The 22,306-nt window shown below is 42.6% G+C and overlaps 1 protein-coding gene across 2 annotated transcripts in view; it reads left to right on the top strand.

Moving 5' to 3' along the window:
* The first annotated feature begins 6,814 nt into the window (after positions 1-6,814).
* Positions 6,815-22,306, top strand: part of MYOCD (myocardin) — a 101,029-nt gene continuing 85,537 nt past the window's right edge. For both annotated transcript variants that reach the window (XM_033184513.1, XM_033184514.1), the window contains exon 1: positions 6,815-7,163. In XM_033184513.1, coding sequence (XP_033040404.1) covers positions 7,109-7,163 — 55 coding nt within the window. In that variant the 5' untranslated portion in view covers positions 6,815-7,108. The remainder of the gene's footprint in view (positions 7,164-22,306) is intronic.

Here is a 22,306-nt window from a genome sequence, read left to right as displayed (position 1 = left end):
ACTGCCAGAACGCTCATCGTTTCTATTCTACACTCCTCTTCACCCCTCTTAAAGTGAGAGTAGCAAGGAACCAGGAAGACGAAGAAGAGGCCACACAGGGGTGCATGACTTTCAGCATGGTGACGCTGCTACCTAGTAAATGCGGCCCAACCCGGCGGCTCCAAATCGGGATGAGCAAATTGTATTCCCTTTTCTTGGGCAGGAACTAGGATGGAAAAGTGCAAAGAGAGAGAGGAAGGGTGAAAAGCATTGCTGGCTCTCAGGCAGACTCAGAAGGGGCTATGACCGATCCTGCAACTGAGACTACTTTCTTTATGTTGTTTAAATCTTTGTTTAAATTAGGCAAAAATCCTTTTACATTCACTTTTATGAAAGAAAGCAGGTTATGTTAATACTGTGGCTGACACGAGTTCCATCTGTGCTTTCATGACATTAACTCATAGAATAATGACACCGGATTTCTAGTTTGTTGAGAGTTTGTGGATGACCCCTACCACGATATTCTTAGACCCTAGAGGTTCTGGACCCTATCTGCTTTATCTTTATATTCCTTAGAGTGCTAGAACACAGTCTGTGCTTAATAAATATTTCTGGAATGGAAAGAAATTGAGAGGCTGAGGTTGCATTTCTTAAATAGGTAATTCTTCAAGTAGGTAACTTGATGGTACATACTTCATCCTTGCCACTGCAGTCAAGTTCTTGGAAAGCAGAGGATAAATTTCAGAACAGAGTTCACCAAGAAGGTTCATAGGGGTCTGACTCAGTGTGCAGACCTGCCCTATTGGCTCCAGAGCTGGACTCACCCTTCCTCCCCACCCCCCGCTCCACACACACACACACATACAGACACACACACTCTTGCATGGGCCTAGTGGGTGCTGGGAGTAACTGGGGGTTTTAGAGAGTTCAAGGTGGAAAGGAGAGAAGGCAGGATGCAATTAGAAAGCATCTCTACATTACCATTTCTGGTCAAATTGACTAAAGAATCTTAGAAATAAAAAAATACTAAATCTTCCATGCTACTGTTAGGCTGTGATTTCATTTCTCATTCTGTGTAAAAAGTCAACCTTGCACTTAAAATCATATTTATAATTTTGCATTCATTTTTAAAAGAACCCTCAAATTTTATGAGACTCAGATCATACAATTTGGATCTGCTCCTGGCTGACCTATAGTGTTTTAATACATTTTTTAAAATTACAGATAGTTCTTTTTTTTTTTTTTTAGAGACAGAGTCTGGCTTTGTCATCCAGGCTGGAGCGCAGTGGCGTGATCTCGGCTCACTGCAACATTTACCTCCCAGGTTCAAGCAATTCTCCTGCCTCAGCCTCCCAAGTGATTTTTGTATTTTTAGTAGAGACGGGGTTTCACCATATTGGTCAGGCTGGTCTCGAACTCCTGACCTTGTGATCCACCCGCCTCAGCCTCCCAAAGTGCTGGGATTACAAGCATTAGCCACTGCACCCGGCCTAGTTGTTCATATTTTTAAAAGCCAATACCTTTAACATTACAACCTGGATTTCCAGTGTCTTTGAACAGTAAAGGAGTACAGCAATGGGGGCCTGTGTTCCTTCCCTCATGGCTACAGTCACCTAGAGCTAGATCATGGCTGCCCTCCTTGGATGAGCCATCTGCTGTCCAGTTGGTTTCAGGAAATCCCCTTCTGCCTACATTTTCTCTTACCTCTGGGTCACTCAACTCATTTGAGTTTGCAAACCTGTCTCTCTATGCATGCCTGCCAGGCACTTGCCACAGTGACTTGCTGACAACCCTAAATGCATTTCCTTTTTCTTTTTTTGAGACAAGGTCTCACTCTGTCACCCAGGCTGGAGTGCAGTGACACAATCATGGCTCACTGCAGCCTCAACTTCGTGGGCTCAGGTGATGAGGTGATTCTCCCACCTCAGCTTCCCATGTAGCTGGGACTACAGGCATGTGCCACCAAGCCTGACGTGTGTGTGTGTGTGTGTGTGTGTGTGTGTGTGCTTAGTAGAGATAGGGTTTCATCTTGTTTCCCAGGCTGCTCTCAAACTCCTGGGCTCAAGTGATCCACCTGCCTTGATCTCCCAAAGTGCTGGGATTACAGGTGGGAGCCACCATGCATCTTAAATCAACTAATGAAAGATGAAGAAATGCTTCCCTGAAGTTACTTATTCACCGATGTGTGAGAGAAAAAAAGAGAAAACAGCCAAGAGGTGATACTGGAGAGAGGTCCTGAAGAACTGTTCATGAGATCCATTCACACAATAATGACCTTGGTGGGGGAAGGGGATTTGCTAAGAGAGGACCACAGGGAGAATTCGAGGTCCTGAGGTTAACATAGGTGAGCTGTCCCTCGCTCACCACACTGTCCCCTGTCTGTGACCCAGCCGCTGACCTCATGGTGCTCCTAGGAAAGGAGATGTGTAAGGGGTCAAGATTTAAGCTAGTGACTCTGCACTGTACTTTGGACTCACACCAATGGATATAATCACTTCCATTGTGGCTGAAGGCTAAGGACCACAGCTGCAGAAGGCAGAATTGAAAGGTGACCTCTCAATGAACTATCCCCTTGGATAATCTTCTCCTCTTCAATATGGGAGAGACCAGTGACTGTGATGGAGGCACTGTTATGATTAGTTACATTATTTAGCAAAGATGAAGAGGTTTTTCAGACATAATTAAAGTTCCTAATTACTATGACTTGGAATTAAAAGAAAGATTATTCTGGGTGAGCCTGACCTAATCAGGTGAACCCTTTAAAAGAGGACATTCTCAGCCAGGTGTGGTGGCTAACACGTGTAATCCCAACACTCTGGGAGGCCAAAGAGGGCAGATCACCTGAGGTCGGGAGTTCGAGACCAGCCTGACCAACATGGAGAAACCCCTTCTCTACTAAAAATGCAAAAATTAACCAGGGGTGGTGGCGCATGCCTGTAATCTCAGCTACTCAGGAGGCTGAGGCAGGAGAATCGCTTGAACTAGGGTAGCAGAGGTTGCGGTGAGCCAAGATTGCACCATTACACTCCAGCCTGGGCAACAAGAGTGAAACTCTGGCTCAGAAAAGAAAAAAAAAAAAAAAAGACAGTCTCCTGCTGGCCTTGGAAAAAAAGCCAGCCATTGTGAGTTCTAACACTGAAAAGACCTGAATTCTATCAACAACCAGTAAGCTTGGAAGGGGACACGGAGCTTCTCATGGGACCACCACCCCAGCCAGCGCCTTGAGTGCAGCATTGTTAGACCCTAAGCAGAGGTCCCAGATAATCCATGCCTGGACTCCGGACCATGAAAACTGTGAGACAGTAAATATGTACATTGTTTTAAGCTGCTGAATGTCTAGCAACTTATTACACCGGTAACTAACAGCAAAGTAGAGAAAGATAAAATGAAGGGGAAGGAGACAGAATTGCTTGGAATCTTCATGAGTGATTGGAGGTGGTTGGGGCAAGGGAAGTAAAAAGAAGGGTCCAAAACACACCAGGTCCGGGCACGGTGCCTTATACCTGTAATCCCAGTGCTTTGGGAGGCCAAGGCAGGCGGATCACCTGAGCTCAGGAGTTCAAGACCAGCTTGGTTGGTCCTGATGGAGTGAAGCCCCATCTCTACTAAATATACAAAATTACCTGGGCTCAGTGGCACACATCTATAATCCCAGCTACTCAGGAGGCTGAGGCAGGGAGAATCTCTTGAACCCGGGAGGCGGAGGTTGCAGTGAGCCCAGATCACGCCACTGTACTCCAGCCTGGGTAACAGAGCAAGACTCTGTCTCAAAATAATAAAAAATAAAATAAAACCCACCAAGAAGAATTGTTCTGGGCACCCCACATGTAAATTGTTTCATTTAAACATCCCAACTCTTCCCGGAAGTAAGTATTTCTAACTCCATTTTACAGATAAGACATTGAGCATCCCGGAGAACCCCAATACTTCCCTCCGAAGTACAAGGTTATCCTGATTCAAAGATCTTTCTCACACTGGAGGCTCATGTCTTGCCTCTGTGTCACACCACGGGCTTACTCCAGGCCCCGGGAAAGAAGGCCGTGGAGTAGCCTGGCAAGAGAAACACACTCCAAGATGGTGACATTGCAGGACAGAGCCTGCCGGCACGCCGCTGCTGCATTAGCCCTGCTGCTTCTGAGCATAGCAGCCTAGGAGTTTTGTTTTCCTTGGGAACATCTTCTCCAAATTCCATCCCTCTCCATTTTTTTTTTTTTTTAAACCAAAAGTGCTTGGCTAGAGAGGAGAAATGATGAACTTCTATATGAGCATATTTATAACCATAGATATTCCAAGCCATAGGGGGTATAAATTTCAGGACATATGTCAGTAACTCCACACTGTGGTGGGAAAATTGAGGGGGTCTGTGGTTACTGGTATTTCCCAAACTTACTGAAAAAAAGAAACTATGCTTCCCTACACACACACATGCACGTGCACCCACACACACTCCACACATACACACACACTCCCAGGCCTGCAGAGAGAAAAAAACAACCTACTCCTGGCCAACTCATCTAGGTCATGCAGACCCTACATTCAATGCTGGCTTCAGCTAATTTCACCCCAACTTGCACTGAAAAAAATAATTCTCTGCCAAGTTGCCATGTATCTCTTCTCAGCCCCAGAGCCTTCGGGATAAAAATCTGTTTGGCGTTTTCTTTTTTCTTTTTTTAATGTTGCTCAAAATAGTTTTCCCTGCTCAGATAATTTTGCAATATTCCTTATCCCACCAATCTCTTCCCTGCAGAGTACCTCCCTGCCACACACATCTCAAAGCCGGTCGGAGCCCTTCCAGACTCCTGTGTGCACCCGTTCCCAAACCTCCCTCCACTTTTCTTCTTCTCATTGAAGACCAGGGGGCTGGGGGTTGACTAAAGACCAGGAGAGGTAGAAGAGAAAGAAAGAGCTCAGGCGGAATCATGCCCTCTCCCCCCATGTTCATGTCCTAATCCCAGGAATCTGTGAATAGGTTACATTATACGGCAAAGGGAATCCAGGCAGTAGATGACATTAGGGAGGATAATAAACTGACTTTATGATAGGGTTTATTTTTGCAGTAAGGTAAATGTAGAAGAGGGAAGCAGAAGGTGGGGAAGGGAGCGTTAAAGCGATAAGATGCACTAAGAACTTGATCCATGATTACTGGCTTCAAAAATGGAGGAAGGGGCCACAAGCCAAGAACTGGGGCAGCCTCTAAAAGCTGGAAAAAGTGAGAAAATTGATTTTCCCCTAGAGCCTCCAGAAACGGACACAGCCCTGCCGACACCTTGATTTTGACCCACTGAGACCCACTTTGGACTTCTGACCTCCATAACGGCAAGATAATAAATGTGTGTTGTTTTAAGCCACTAAATTCGTGGTAATTTGTTATAGCAGGAATGGGAAAATGACGTTACATAACCGCTGAGATGCTCCCGCACCCCAAATCAGCCTAGAGTCAGGCGCCCAGGCCAGGACTACATCCCCAAAGAGAACATGGACGGATTGTTCTTCCTCCTCTCTGACACATCAGCAAGAACGTGTCTATCCCTGAAGACCTTATTTACAAAAGCGACCCACTCAGATCCAGAGAGTAAGCTCAAGGGTTAACCCCTCTAATGTGTTTTCAGCAACAGGGCATGGGGCAGAGGCCGGAACTCGGGACATTAGAGGTTGTCCCCATGAGCTATTGTCACCTCGGGTCTCCATCTGTCACCGACTGATTTTTTTAAGGACTCAGAGACATAGGCAGGCTTGTGTGTAATAGATGACACCCGGGGCCCACGTGCATATGAAGGTGCAAATAAACCCCAATTATATACGTATATAGAGTGGGTTTTATGTTCTGAGCCACCAACTATTAAACCAGCTTCTTGAGAGATGGGTCTTGGTTTTATTTCATTGATCCGTGTGCCTATAACACCTCGGCCAGATGCACAAATAACTCTGGGTCGTTACGGAATGGATTTTCCCCTAAGGACAGACTCTTTCGTAGGCAGAGTTTTTGAGCCGTCCCCAAGCTAAGCCTAACCCGAGGTCTGACTTGCCCCCTGCTCCAGAGCCCCTCCCTGTTTAGAGCCCGGTAAGTTTTTCGCTCCGACTCAGGTATCTTTTCCCATTCCCTCGGGGTTGTGAGGTGTGAGCGCTGTGTCGCAGCTGGATCTCCAGATGCACCGAGTCACATTTGTCTCCCAAAAAAGCATATCCTAGAAAAATGAAAGTCTTTCCATTTTCCCCGTGGAAATGCATCTCAGTCCCGTATTGGAGCTGCGAGATACAGAATCGTCTCTGCCAGTACCCTGAGCCCCCTGCAACCCAGGAGAATGCGTGGGCTCCGGTCCGTCGGAAGCTTTTCTTCTCAGCGGTCCAGCTTATTTCCAAATTGCCAGGCGCGAGCCGTCCCGCGGGCGCGCACGCCCTTTCGCGCAGCCTTTGAAGCCGGCTGGCGGGAGATCCCGGCCGCTTCCCTTTCGCAGGCAGAAGCCCGGCCGGGAAAGCCCCGGCTGCGCACGCCCATCCCCAGGCCCTCGGAGCTCCCAGCGGCCGCCGCAGCCCCGCGCACCACCTGCAAGCCCCGCGGCGTCGCAGCCCTTCCGTCTTTTCTCTGGGCATCGCTCCTTAGCTCGCGCCCTTCTCCCAGATTCCCGACCCCCGGCCTTGCTCCCGCCCTGTGCGCCTCGGCGGCTGCTGGGCCCGCTGCAAAGAGTTAAGAGCCGGCTCCCGAGACGGCTCCGGCGGCTCCAGGTCCCCAGGCCCCGCTCGCCGCTCCTGATTGGCTGAGCGCCTGTCAGTAGTAAAGAGTATCAGATGGCAAAGTTGGGACCTTCATAAAGGCGTGGTGGCGATTCTCCGCAATCGCCGGCAGCCTATGACATCAGCCAGGAACGCCTGGGATGCCGCTGCTCCTGGCCAACCTCCGAGGAGGAGGAGGGTCCCGCCGGCTAAGAGTTAATTAGCCCCGCACTGCGAGGGGGGAGGCGCCAGTTTTCTGGGGACACTGGCTGCCACTGTACTCCTACCCAGGGGAGCTCACGGAGAGTTGGATGAATTCTGGGTTGTTAGCTGCGGTCAGCTGGGCTCCCGGGAGCCTGTTGCTGGTGGAGAACAGGGGGCGCCTGGCCAAGGGACCAGCGGCTTGCTGAGACTCAACATGACACTCCTGGGGTCTGAGCATTCCTTGCTGATTAGGAGCAAGTTCAGATCAGGTAGGGCGAAGGCATTTAGCATTCCTTCTTAAACTTTCCTCTTCTGCAATTCTCAACTCTAGAACTGCTTTCCAATAAATGTTTCAAAGCCTGCCAGGTCTCCCGCAACTTTGTTCCCCAAAAGCACATTGTGGAAGCGAAGAATTTTATTTGACTTTGGGGGCCTTTCGTGTCTTCCGTTGTAAGTGCTTTGGGTGGTTGAGTGTGGTTGTTCATCTGTGAAAAGGCCAATCCTTTTATTTTATTTTATCTTATTTTCTCTGCATCTATGACTAGAAATTTTGAAGGGGTACATTTGGAGGGAGCAACTTTGGAAATGAACAAATAAGGGATTTCAAGTTTGGAAGTTGCGTAGTATCAGTTATAGTCGCTGAGAAGATGAACCTGATGTTGTGTTAGGTACAGGGATCACTTAAAATGTAGCTAATCCAAACAAATGTATTTCCCAAAAAAAGTCACTTGGGGGAAGTAAAAATAGCAAATTTGGAGCACACCAAGTATTTAAAATGACATCACTGTAGAAAAAAAAAAAGAAAGCCCAGTGCCACAAATATTTTTTCCCAAACCATCTGATATTTATAAATAGAGAATTTCCCCCAAAATTTCTGTGTTAGTGGCACATGGAGAAACTTCTCAAAGGACGCTGAGTGGAGGTGAGTGGAAGGGAGAGACGGGAGCTCTGACCGCTTCTCCAAAAGAGCTTGTACACGCGCCCATGGAAGGTGTCTGTGTGGGTCTCCGTGTTTGGACAAAGCAACACTTGACTTCTGAAGTTATTTTTCAGTAGCTCTGTGTATAATGTTGATTTTAGAAAACTGGTTAACAACACATTCAATACTGTAGGACTTCTACTTAGATTGATTACTTTTATGAGAACTCCGATGTGAGCATTAGACATAACAGGTGTCAGAAAGAAGCTGGCATCGTTTGCTAAGCTAAGTTTTCCTTAGCCCTTCTACATGGGGCGAACTCAATTATTTCACTTGGGATGGATGGTTCAAAAAGGAAAAATGTAGATGCTGGGAGGTAAGGTTCATCTCTGACTTTCTTAGATGCCCTCGGATTTTAGATGCCTGTGGGGTCAGCTGGAGATTTTCTTAGGATCTTCACTGTTGACGCAAGTTGAAATTTCAAGAGCTTAGGCGGTCAGGAGCCTCACTGTCCCTGAAGCTCTGGGATGAGTCTGCCAGCCACCGGGGTCGGCAGTGGATTCAGTCCTTCCTTTCCTTTTCATGGTGAGGTGAGGCAGTTGATTTGTTAATTAGCTAGAGACCTCACCACGGCTTTGTATTTGGTCAAAACCGTAAGGCAACACTGCCACCTTTCTGAAGAAGAGAGGATGTAGATTTGTTTTGTATGAAGCTGCATTCATATCAAATGCTTCCTGGCCAGTTTAAATGTGGAGGGTCTGGTGGTGCTGGTTTGTCTCTAACAGGATTTGGTGATATACTGGATAGTAGACTTGCAAAATGCTCATCAATCCCTCCTTCAGCTAAAGGGCAGTGGAGAGGGAAGACAATTTTTGCAGTGCTCCCAACTTCCATCTCAGTGGATTTGTGGAGTCCTGGTGTCTCCTAAGTAGACCCCGAAGACCCTGATCCTGGAGCTTCAGAGAATTGCAGCCTCACTTTTTTTTAAAGTTGTGCAGGCCTTTGTGTCATAAGGAAAGGTAGCTTCAGGAAAACATGATATCAAAGCGGAAGCGGGCATCCTTAATCCTCCCGTGGTTGATAAACAGGGAATCTGGAATCTGAGATGCAAGCATTGATAGTCTCTTGACAGACAGGAGAAAAAAAAAAAAAAACAAGTGGAATGTAAAACTTAGAAAATGTCATGTTTGAATGGTGGTTATTCTTTCCGGAGGTAATTACTCCTACTGCTGTGCCAGCACTGAGGTGGAGGCAGGCTAACGAGAAGGTCTTTCCTTAAGACAACGCCTTTTATTTTGTCACCAGCAATGAAAAAGGGCCTTGACTCTATTTTGATTTCTCTCTCTCTTTTGCTGTTTTCCCTTCTCCTTCATCATCTTCTTCTCCTCCTCCTCTTTCAAAAACAATTCAAACTGTAAACTCATAAAACCGTTTCTATCTCACTGTGAATATTTGCTCTGATAGTAGATCGTGGTATTATGTATTCCGTTAGACATATTTCAAAAAAATAAATGCAACAGAATTGTTCTGTGATTACAGCAAGAGACTCGCTGTGACAGGGTTTGTTTATAAGTGAGGAGATAACTGCTTTTACTCTCAAATCATCATCCATGTCAACCGTGGCCGACCAACTTTCTATAAGCTGTATTTGAGTGACCCCGTGATTAAGGACGAAATTATGCTACAGCAGCAGTAAGCTCTGAAAGTTTACATGTATGAACATGTTTAGTGACATAAACTCATTCGAGAAGCCAAAGGGTGTCCTGGTTGAGTGGGTGGGTCTCGGGGGCCAGACTAGCTGGGTTTTTAATAGTCGTCTCTACTTATTAGCCACATGATCCTGAACGTTAGGTAAATTACATAATTCTCTGTGACTCAACTTGCCTCCCCTGAATAATGAGGATGACTATAGGGTCATTGTGAGAATTAAATGTGAAGTAGAGAACTTCAAAAATGCCCAGCCCTCAGAAGGCTCCCACAAAACATTTTTCTATTATTAATATTGAAGTGCAGTTGGACCCCCAGTTGGTCACTTTCTCTGAGTCTCAGTTATTTAATCGGTAAATGCTGAGGTTAGATTACGCGATGCCTTAGACCCCTTGGGTAACATTTTATCGTTCTCTGAAAACATGTAAAAATTGGCTGGGAACAAGTATAACTGTGACTGCGCTGTGTGGCAATTGTGCATGAAGGAGAGGCAGTTTACATGAATGGAGTCATTTGTGCTGATTTTAAACTAACTGCATTTTTCCAGTTTTTAATCTTCTCATGTTGTTTATTCAATATCTAATCAGTGTCACTATCAGCAGTTCTCCTCCATATCAATCTTCGTGTCCTACAAAACACACAGGGAGGTACGTATGTGTGCCACACACAGACACACACAGCCCTCAGACACAAAGGATTGAAAGTGGAGAGAGAGGTCTGTGAATGGACGTTGCTTCTAAAGAATCGTTGCATTTCTTTTGCTTCTCTCTCCCTCTCTTTCCCACTTCCCCATCTTAAACCGCCCAAACAGAGGCAAAGTCTGGCAACTGCCATGACCTTGACCCCACTCCCACAAATATAAACTTGTTCAGTTTAGCAAATAAAAATACAGAATGCCCAGTTCAGTGTGAATTTCCAAGCAATAATGATTAATTTTTACTATATAGCAGTACTTGGGACATACTTTTCTCTGAAATCCAAATTTCACTGGGCCCTCTGTATTCTTTTTGGCAACCCTACCTACAGTCTGAGTGGTCTTTGATAAACACTTTCTGCTACCCCATCCAATATCCTATCAAGCTCTTGAGATTCTCTGGATTCCCAGGACTCCTCAAAATGCGAAACTTGTGTTTTAGGCATGAAAGGAGAAAACTCCAGGTGGGGAGGGGGTACCACGAGAAGGAACCCTAGGTCCTCCGGAGTACAGCCAGCTTATGGGTGAGGAAGAACGTGGGAGCTTCACCTCTCTCTGGTGGTCTGGGAAGGAGGAAGATAAGCTCAGCAAGCAGGCCAGTGCTCAGGCAGCAGAGTATCCAGGGGTTGTAACTGTAGTTAAAAGAAGGCAAGGAACATGCAAAGCAGGCACTCAGGAGGCTGTGGCTGAACTCAGGTAGTGCGACCCACTCCACTATGTTCTTCTACTCCAACAGACCCAGGATCAGGCCTCCGGTGCCTGTGTTGGTAGCTCATCCTTTCAGAGAGGGCAAGGGACATCTTAGCAGGACCCTGCAGTCATCTCTCTCTGTCATTTCTCTGTTCTCCATCCTTCAGACAACCTAAAATGATGACAGATTCCTACTTTAAGCTAAATCCTCAATACCTCTGGCACTGAATTTTCTCTCTCAGGACTTGAGGTTAGCCTAAGAGGTCGGCCCCCGAGATTTTTAGCATTATGGACACTATTGAAGACATTTTCACCATGAACTTGAGAGAAGCCCAGACTATCTACCTTCATCAGCAATTAGTTTTCTCGTTTAGAACAAATAATTTAACCTACAAGAGTGCCTTTCCCATGATCTGTAATATTTCTGTACGTATATATAATTTAATTCACCTTTTTAGATCTCATTTTTACCTTCTACAAAATGGAGGGTTTTGACTGGTTCATATTTCAAGTTGCTTTTAGCCGTAAGACTCAAGACTTTTCCAAGGGAATGGCCCTAAATATTTTTGTAAATGCTTGATCAAAGCATTACGTATGAGAATACAATTTAATGCACCTTTAAAAATGAACATATTTTAATTTCTACATGGAATTTAAAAGTTAAAGGAACATTTGGGGTCTGGCTCAAGCCACCTGCTTGAGACCACTCCTGTCTCCTCAAGTCCAGCTGTATTCAATTCACTCACAGCCCTCATGCCCTTCCCTCACCATCTTAATCACTATAGCAAGAACCACAACCCCCCACCTTCACTGCCCTAGTTTTATTCATAGCTCTTATCACCATTGGACAGACTAAACTGTTTACTTGCTTATGTTCTTATTATTTTAATAATAAGGCAGAAATTATTGTCCATAACGGCAGAAATTATTACTTGTTTGTGTTTGTTTTTTATTTTTTATTCTCTAGCACCTAACACTGCTGGGCACAGAGAAGGTACCCACTAAATATACGTTGAATAAATATCTTTTATTCTTCCTCCAAAGTCTATTCAAAAACATTAAAAGCAAACAATATAGGTTTACTGTTAGGCGTGTGTTTGTGTGTACTGAAACTAGAACAAAAAGGAGAGGAGTGAATATAAATACAACAGTCAAAAGTCATAGCACAGTGGAAGATGCCAAATGAGGAGGTAGGGGTGTAGCCCAAAGGTAAGAACCAGGTTATCCCTATTGTTCTTAGGTTAGTCAGTAGTTGTGTCCCTGTGTTGTTAAGCAAATTAATTAAACAAAGGCTCAAAGACGATGGTGTGACAGTGTGTCATGAACCAAGGATTGTGATTAGTTCAATTCTGTGTACTCAAGGTACTTTTTTAAAAAACATATAAATTATTTAAGACCAGGAAGAGTGGCATTTGTCTTTTATCTGCTACAGCATACGACAGAAACAGTTAGCAAGATTGTGTCAAGTTGACTTGAACCAGATTGAATGTGCTCTACTCTAATTGGATTAAATTGAAGAATAACAGAAGTGCAGGGCAGAAGCAAAATGCTCCACCCAGGGTTAGAATTTTACATGCTTCAAAAAAGCCAAACCTGAATAGGAGATGTTGGAACAGACTGTTTTTCGTTTCCTTTATTTTCATCTAATTAGCAAGGCTTCCAGAGCATCTAACGAATGGTGAACGGGTATCCCACATCTCTGTCCAGATCAAGGGGGAGGAGCTAGCAGGTGCATTTCACAGGTCTCTGCTTTCCTGGTTCCATTCCTTCTATCCTGTGGGCCGAGTCACAGTGGGAGCTCATCTGGGACTCTGTGATCTTGGGAACATGTTTATATTCCCAGAGCTCTCTGGGCCTCTGTTTCCATATTGGTAAGATGACTCATGGTCTTCATGTCCTCATACCTCTATGAGGGAAAGATCTTTGTAGAATTATTAAGAGTTTCTTTCTGAAAAGAAAGAAATTAGTGAACCTTTATTCACTATGTGGAAATGGATTACTACTGGATCTGGTGGCATGTGAGTTGCATGAGAGTTCTCACTTGTGTGTGGAGTAGTTAAAAGTTTTCGATAAACACAAATAAGATTAATAACAACAACCACCATTAGCCCAATAACAGTTTTGCAGCCTTATGATTTTAGCACTTTGAATTTCTATTTTATTAGGCAGATAATGCTGATATGTTTCAGAATAACTAGTAAGTCAAGCTTTACTTAATGAGTTTTGGATCATTATTCTTAGATAAAACAGAAAGAGGTGTCCAATTTTTGTTAAAATAAAATGTATCATTTATCCCCAGAAATTTAGAATAAATAAAACTGTTTTGTGACTTTTATTTTTCCAGAGCATAGCAAAAGGTTCTCTGGAACTAATGAAGGGAGAATAATGTCTTTCTTTTCTCCTGCTGGTGAGGGAAGATCTGTTCTTTCGTTTCACTGGTGGAGTACTTCTCTTATGAGTACAATTCCTCTGACTGATTGATGTTTGCTGTGTTCAGCTACCTTAGATCACTAGAGAAGAAGTTGAATTCAAAGTGAATTAAGCCACTGTAATATTGTAAAATGTATGTATTGGGTTCTCCTAGCTCTCACTTAGTTTGTGCAGCAATGATTAATGGATACACAGACCCTCAAATACTTAGTATATCTCTTTATCAGCAATCCTTCTGACACCTCAGTTTGAACTACTGCATTGAGTATCCTCAACCTGTATCTCCTTCCCCTTGGCCTCTTAAGTGGTACAAAAGCATCAATCAATCAGTTCATTCTCATAAAATATGGTCAAGTAACCCCAGGCAATATCCCCATTTCACAGATGATGTGAAATGACTGGAAAAATACCCCATAAACTATTCTGCCTTTTGTATTTCTGGAAACACCCTCTTTAGGAAGCCAATCTTGTTTCCTCCTGCCTGGTTGGGCTGGTTTTTCAGTCCTAGGTAAAGTTCCACAAGGAACTTTTTGTTATTTATTTGAGACTTATTGCTCTGTCTGGAGCTTCTAAAAAATGATTCCGAAAAAGTTAAATCCAGAAAATGCTGTTCAACATTCATTGAATGATAGTTCAGTTGTTCTCCTCAATACATTTATTTTTATCATTTGTGTTCTCTTTCCATCCTTGTCCAGGTACATAAAGATTTTTACAACATGATAATCAGAGTATACACATAAGTTTATACTCAGCCTTTTTATCAGTTAGTGTAATAGCATAAATATTTTTCAAGCGGCTACATAGCAGCATAATTTTTGCTTTAAAGACTGTATAATATTCCCCCAAGTGAGTATATAGTAATTTACTATACTATATAGTATAGTAATATAAACCTTCTCCACTTGTATTGGAAAATTAAGCCAGTTATAATCTTTATATTATAAATAACATGACTATGAAAATCTGTATGCATAACACTACTGTGAAATCCTTCATCTAAAGAAAGAAAATATTTTCCTTCCTTTGGATTGTTTTGGAGGCTACTCATTATTTAGAGTAAATGCCTAAGTGTGGGAATAATGGATCTGAATATTTATAAGCTGTAATGATGGCTAGTGTTTTTGGAGCACTTACAATGTAACAAACTTGACTTTAGGCCTATTTCTATTTGGCGATGAATGCTTGTCCCTACTGTACAACTAACTCAGAGTAACCTTGGGTACTTACCCACTGTTGGCTGGTATCTGATGAGCCTTTCGTACCTTTCTAGTAGAGATTGAAAAGGAAAATGAGTAACAGTTGCCTAATGGCTTTGGAAACTTCCATGTGGTCTGCTATTTAGGGACCACCTGTTACCAAATATGACTCACGCCTCATCAAAAGGGAAGAGAAGAGGACTAGGAGTTACTGAACCTATTATCTGTGGACGTGTTTATCATCTCATTTAATCCTTACAAAAATGTGATTATTCCTATCTTAGAGATGAAGAAGCTGAGGCTCAAAGATGTTAGACAACCTGGAGGCCAGGTATAAACATGTTTGTTCCACTGTCCCATGAAGATTATCTTTATTATAACCTACAGCTCCTTTCTTTCTTTCCCCGCCCCACCCCATAACCATACACACGTACTCGACCCAGTAGATTTCATATGCCTCTTTCTGGGCTACAACTCCAGGCATATACCCAATTACTGCTATCGTCCTTGATTTCCTAAATAGTGATTTATCAAGCTAGTTGTTTCTAGTACTTAACCTATAAATTACACATGCCATTCCTACAAAGTCCCAGGGGTTTTAATAAAACTTGACTTTTTAAACCTCAGTTTATTTGAGAAAAAAAAATAAGAAATTTTTGAAAGGCAACAGCAAGAAGAGATTTGCTCTAAGACATCAAACATAGTTATAAAAGAAATATCTAACAGTTAATACCAGAAGTAAAACAATTATTATCAGTGGATCAGAATTATGTGTATGATACATTTATGGATATATGCATAAATTTAACCTCTGATAACAGTGACTGTTCAAATCTACAACAAAGTATGTAATGGATTTGTTGAGAAAATTGACTATTTCTTTGGAAATAAATACTTTGAGATATTTTATAATATACCTTAAAATAAACTCCGTATAGGATTAAAAAGCTAAGGAAACCTGTAAAATATTTGAAGAAAAGAGAGGAGAATAATCTTATCATCTCAGAGCAGGACAAGCCTTCCCAAACTTGTGGCCACGGCCAGGTTAGAAATAAAAATGGACATATTTGGTCACTTAAACATTTTAAAACTCCACAGTAAAATATCAAAATAAATTTTAAGTCAAACTGTAAATTGAAAAAAAATACTTGAAAATATACATGAGACAAAGTTATTGAAAGGACTTACATGAACAATAAGATTTAAAGCAAACAACTTAAGGCAACGACAATTCAAGGGGAAAAATAATCAGTCAGCACATGAAATATACTCAACTCACTAGCATTCAAGAAAATGCAAAGTGAAAGATCAAGATACTATTTTTTTTTTTTTTTTTTTTTTGAGATGGAGTCTCACTCTATTGCCCAGGTTGGAGTGCAGTGGTGCGATCTGGGCTCACTGCAAGCTCTGCTTCCCAGGTTCACACCATTCTCCTGCCTCAACCTCCCAAGTAGCTGGGACTACCGGCGCCCGCCACCATGCCCGGCTAATTTTTTGTGTTTTTAGTAGAGACAGAGTCACCGTGTTAGCCAGATGGTCTCGATCTCCTGACCTCATGATCTGCTGGCCTCAGCCTCCCAAAGTGCTGGGATTACAGGCATCAGTCACCGCGCCTGGACTACTATTTTTTAGAAACTTCAAATTAACAAAATTTTAAAATGTTTATAATATTGAGCATTGAATAAGCATGAAGACATAGATACACCTATCATGTTGGTGAGCGATCTATACTGTAAAGTCTTAACAGATACAATTTTATTACAGTTTATAATGCCTAACCCAAAAAAGACGGAAACAGCATAAACATCATCTGTAAGGGAATGATTCATTAAATTACAATATATTCACAGCATAGAATACAATAAAACACAATGCAAAGCAAAAATAAATGATAAAATTCTTTATGAACTGATGTGAAAAGATCTCCAAAACATATACTTAATTTTTTAAAATTCAGTTTATCAAACAATCTGGCAACATATTTTCGTTTATGTTTTTTAAAAAGTATTGGCTGGGCGTGATGGCTCACACCTGTAATCCCAACACTTTGGGAGGCCAAGGCAGGCGGATCACGAGGTCAGGGGATTGAGACCATCCTGGCTAACACGGTGAAACCCCGTCTCTACTAAAAATACAAAAAATTAGCCCGGCATTGGTGGTGCCAGCCTGTAGTCCCAGCTACTCGGAAGGCTGAGGCAGGAGAATTACTTGAACCCAGGAGGTGGAGGTTGCAGTGAGCCGAGATCACACCACTGCACTCCAGCCTGGGTGACAGAGCAAGTCGCCGTCTCAAAAAAATAAATAAATAAATAGTATTTATATATAAGTACACAGAAAAGAAAAGTTTCAAAGATATAAGTAGAACTGTTGATTATGGTATCCACAGATACAGACAGCAAGACCTTATCTTTCCTTTGCCATTTGCATCTTTTAAAATAAAACGGTATTTGTGTCTACGTAATTTTTAAATATGCCTAAAACATAAGAAGAACTTGACATCCTAATAGCGGTGGGGGGAAAAAAGCATATCTGTAAGTCTTTAATAAAGTAGGCAAAGATTTAAGTGAAGATTTAGAGGATGTGAACACTAAATAATATTTGATTACATATTTTAATCCTCTTACTTGATATAGAATACAATTTTAGACTTAGCACCCACCCCCTGCACATACACACATGCACACACAGAAAGAAGACCATAAGACAGTAAAAAAAGAAATTTCTTTTAAAAGTTAAAAAACTTTAATCCCAACAAGTTGCGAATTAAAATATACCAAAGGTGCTAAAGCACACTCATGGAAAAAAAGCCTGGAAGGACCCGTTCCCAAAATGATTAGCTCTGGGTGGTGAGATTAGGAGTAATTTTTAAATTTTCTTATGTTCTTTCTTATATTCTTGATTATGATTATCCAGTATCTCCTATACCGAGTATTATTTGTTTTTTAAGATATGGAGTGATGGGGAGTGGGTTAAGGATACCACATTTGCGTAGCAGCTCAATCAGGAGTTGGCTGAGTCCCTGAGAGGTTTAAGTTGTTCTCAAATTCTCATTAATCCTGGATCATGCTCACAACTCAAACGGCAACAAACTACAACAAATTAAACTTGCTTCTCAACTAAGGGACTGAAAACCCACAACTCTGCTATTAATTTTTGTTGGAAAATCTTAACGTATATATGTCGTATAGGTATGCCATCTGGCTGACTTGGTTTCAAATCCTGGCCTCCATCCTTATTGGTCGTATGATATGAACTCGAGTGCATGCCTTCAAGCTCTCAACCTTCTACTTTTCTATGTGTAAATGTGGAAACAAGAATGCCTCCTTCATTGGAAATTTTGGAGGTTTTAGTGGAAAAGTATATAAAAAGTGCTTAACATAGTGCAGGGATGTGCTGATGTACTCGATAAATGGTAGCTATTTTATCCACACATGAATATTAATTATATTTTAATTCACACTATGCAGCCCTAAAAAAGAACGCGATCATGTTCTTTGCAGGGACATGAATGGAGCTGGAGGCCATTATCTTTAGCAAACTAATGCGAGAACAGAAAACCAGATACCACATGTTCTCACTTACAAGTGGGAGCTCAGTCATGAGAACACACGGACCCACAGGCGGGAAGGATACATACTGGAGCCTGTTGGAGGGTGGAGGGTGGGAGGAGGGAGAGGATTAATGGGTACTAGGCTTAATACCTCGGTGATGAAATAATCTGTACAATGAACCCCCATGACACACGTTTACCTATGTAACAAACCTGCACATCCTGCACATGTGCCCCTAAACTTAAAAGTTAAAAAAAGTATATATTATATCAATGTTTATATCAATATGCTATGATATGTTAATTTACAATGTTTTAAAATGATTTGTTATAATAAGATATCATATTGATTCTAAATCAACAATGACCAGCCTCTCATGAATTTCTCTTAAGATTCGCTGCCCAGTTATTATCATTTCTCTTTCTTTTTTCTTTTTTTTTTTTTTGAGATGGAGTCTCACTCTGTCCCCAGGCTGGAGTGCAGTGGCACTATCTCGGCTCACTGCAACCTCTGCCTCCCAGGTTCCAGCGATTCTCCTGCCTCAGCCTCCCGAGTAGCTGGGACTACAGGCGCGCACCACCATGTCCGGCTAATTTTTGTATTTTTAGTAGAGATGGGGTTTCACCGTGTTGGCCAGGATGGTCTCGATCTCCTGACCTCATGATTTGCCTGCCTCAGCCTCCCAAAGTGCTGATATTATAGGCGTGTGCCACCGTGCCCAGCCTATCATTTCTTTTTACCCCAGATTGTGCTTGAGAGTTATGAAGGTAATTTTTGTCGTTATATAACTTATATTGTATTTTGCAAAGTGTTTTATATATCTATCATCACTTATTTTTTTCCTTGCAAAAAAAAACTGAAAAGGCATAATAATTATACTTATTCTCCCGTGAGGTGTGGTTTTTATTCTGGATCTGGTCCTTTCATGCCTCTGAAGATAGTGCCAAGCCTTGTCTGGGTCTCAGCAAGATCACTACATGCTATGAGGACCAGCAAAGGCTCATGGCTGAGCCCAGATCCTCTTCTCTGATAATTGAGAATGCTGTTCTGTCTAAATATAAAACCAAAGAGAGAGAGCTGGAGAGAGCTCTAGAGAACAAAGTTTTGAGGATAGACAGCTGGGGGCAGGCTTCCAAATTATAGCACCTCATATTTCTTTGATGTATTCAACTCTCTCCCCCACCAAAAAAGATCATATTCATTAATATTTTTATTTATTGTTATTATTATTATTATTATTATTATTATTTGAGACTGAGTCTCACTCTGTCACCCAGGCTGGAGTGCATTGGCGCGATCTCGGCGCACTGCAAGCTCTGCCCCCCGAATTCATGCCATTCTCCTGCCTCAGCCTCCCGAGTAGCTGGGACTACAGGCACGCGTCGCCATGCCTAGCTAATGTTTGGTTTGTTGTTGTTGTTGTTGTTGTTTGAGATGGAGTCTCTCTCTGTTGCCCAGACTGGAGTGCAGTGGCGCCATCTCGGCTCACTGCAAGCTCCGCCTCCCGGGTTCCCGCCATTCTCCTGCCTCAGCCTCCCAAGTAGCTGGGACTACAGGTACCCACCACCACGCCCCGCTAATTTTTTGTATTTTTTTAGTAGAGACGGGGTTTCACCGTGTTAGCCAGGATGGTCTCGATCTCCTGACCTCGTGATATTTTTCTACCAATTCTGTAAGATTACAAGTTTGATTGTACACATGAGGTTACTGAGTTTCCAGAGACATTAAGAAATTGGCCCAAGGTCACCCGGTAGATTCAGACCTAGAACTCTCATCTCAGGGCTTACAAAATCAAATTTACCACATGGTCCCCCAGAGAAATAGGCAGCCCAGGGGAATGTGGTCTTTTCAGATAGGCAGATGCCTGGCATTTAACCCATTTCCTCTCTCAACCTAACAGTCCGTCTGCTTAAAGCTTTTTATTTTTTATTTTTTTTAAACATGGTAGCCATCTGCACTGGCTTCAAGATTGAAAGAATGAGATGAGAAGGAGAGATGGAAAATTCAGCAAGTGTAACTCAGGGTTGGCTGGGAGAGGAGGACAGAATGAGGCATAGGGGATAGCGAAGGAATCCTTGGCTTAGTAGAAATGCAGCCTTCACAAAGGATTGTGTTCTTAACACATAGATTAGAACCTGGCAGTAGAGAACGTCCCAGAGACAGAAAGTATTCTCAAGCATCATGTTTTGCTGTTTCAAAACCTTGTGTCTAACAGTAGAGCCAGGATTATTTTCTAACATTTAAAGAATGGTTAATAGACCTATATTTAGATATATGTATAAGCATATGTTTGTATATGATATATAACATATATATAATATGAGAGAGTTAAAGATTTATCTTGGAGGATGCTCTTTGCAATGATATATATGCTACAGTAAAACTGAGGGAAAACTGGAGATGCTTAACAAAAAGAAAATATTTAAATACATCAAAAATGGGATTTACCATGCGCATTAAATATGGTGTTTTCAAAGGATCATGAGATGCAAAACTGTTTACAATGCAAGAAGGAGGTTTCAGAGTTGCATGTGATACAATCCCAATTCTTGAGAACTTGTAGGGTAGGTGCCTTTTTATATCCATGTTCAGGCATATGAATCAGAAGAAAAAGGGCAAAGTATTAGCAGGCGCTGCTTATCGCTGCAGACTTGAATTCCTATTAATTTTGCCTTTCATCCTGAAACTTTTATACATTTTTCAAATTTTCTATAATGAACATGCACTTGTTTTATAGTCAGAAAAGGTAATATATGCTTTAAACGCTATAATAGAATAGTATATATCACAAGCTTAACTTAGGCTCTCAAAAGAACTTAAACCTATATTCAAGAACCACAGCCCCACGGAATGAAGACTCTTCTTTTAATTTTAGAAGAACTGCTTTGCCTCATAAAATACACCCTTTCTTCCAAACTCTAATTCCCCTAACTCTTATTCAGCTACTTAGTGGATACCCACCGTTAACCTCATTCATCTTCATAAGGTAATTTACTAGGGCTAAAGGGCTCTTAATTTGACCACTATAATTACCCTAGTGGTGAGTATAATGATATCCCTCTTACAGGGATGGGAAACTAAGGTACAGAAAGGGGAATGACCTGCCCAAATTTACACATACAGTACGGTGAAGCAGCACTTGAACTCAGATCTCCTGGCACTAAATCTTGTGGCCTCTCTCGATGAACAAGCGAACACAGGAAGGCGTAAATCTGAGTCCCTTTGTCTCAGGCATCTCTGCAGCAATAGCTTTCAAGGAACGCGGGTCAAATGGCAGGTCCTTTTCCCGGAGGCCCCTCCCACCGGCCCCGGGCTTGTGTGCACGCTGTCTGCTTAATTCGCTCATGGCTGTGTGCCACAGAATACATAAACAAGTGGGGAAAGCCTCAGAGAGGAATCTTGGTGCCCAAATGGAGCAATTTGTCTTCTGCAATTATTGTTTGAAATTGTTTATGTCAGTTGCCGAGTTTCTGTTCTGTACCTCAGGGACCTGTTTGTGATGGAAGGAAAATTTCCCTGCCGCGGAACAGCCATGCTAGTTGGACACTTGCAGTGACAGTGTTGTCAGCTGCTTCCCAGTCCTCCCTGACTTCGAGAGGGGTTTGATAAGGTTCCCTACACCCCAATAGAGCACCCCAGGAACTCTCTGATGCTCACATGCCTGCTGCATGGGTTAATTTAATCCTTACAACAATCCTGTAAGGAGGGACCGTTGTTACAGTCCTCCATCCATAGAAGAAGAAACCAAGCCCCCAGCACTGAAGGAACTGCCACAAAATCCCATGCCTTGTAAATGGAAAAGCTGGGGCTTGGTCTCACGCACCTTTGGTTTGTAAGTCCATGCTTGTGACTGCTACCCTGTACTGCTTCTCACAAGCACCCGAACCAGTCAGAGCTGGCTTGAGCCATCTGACTTTGCCATCCCATCCTCCTGGTGGGCATGTGAACTGTGAATTCTGCCCTCTAACTGACATCGTAAGTCCCAAGGCATTTCCACTTGAGGTTTTTGTTCCCTATTCCTTTAGTGTCTTGAGTTATTTTAACATGAAAGCCTCAAGCTCACAAACCTGGCAGCTTTGTGAGTGAGAGAGAATTCCTTTTGAGGCATGAATTAGTCTTCTTCAAATGTTTTGACAAGCTGAGAGTGTGGTGCTTAGGGAGAGAATAGCTTCGCAGTGTTCGTGTGAACAGACACCTTTCTAAAACAACTTGAGCCCAAGCATGA

This window comes from Trachypithecus francoisi, unplaced genomic scaffold (assembly GCF_009764315.1).
Source record: "Trachypithecus francoisi isolate TF-2019V2 unplaced genomic scaffold, Tfra_2.0 Lachesis_group20, whole genome shotgun sequence".
Lineage (NCBI taxonomy): Eukaryota > Metazoa > Chordata > Mammalia > Primates > Cercopithecidae > Trachypithecus > Trachypithecus francoisi.
The sequence above is the reverse complement of the archived record's forward strand: the minus strand, read 5'-3'. Positions and strand labels throughout refer to the sequence as shown.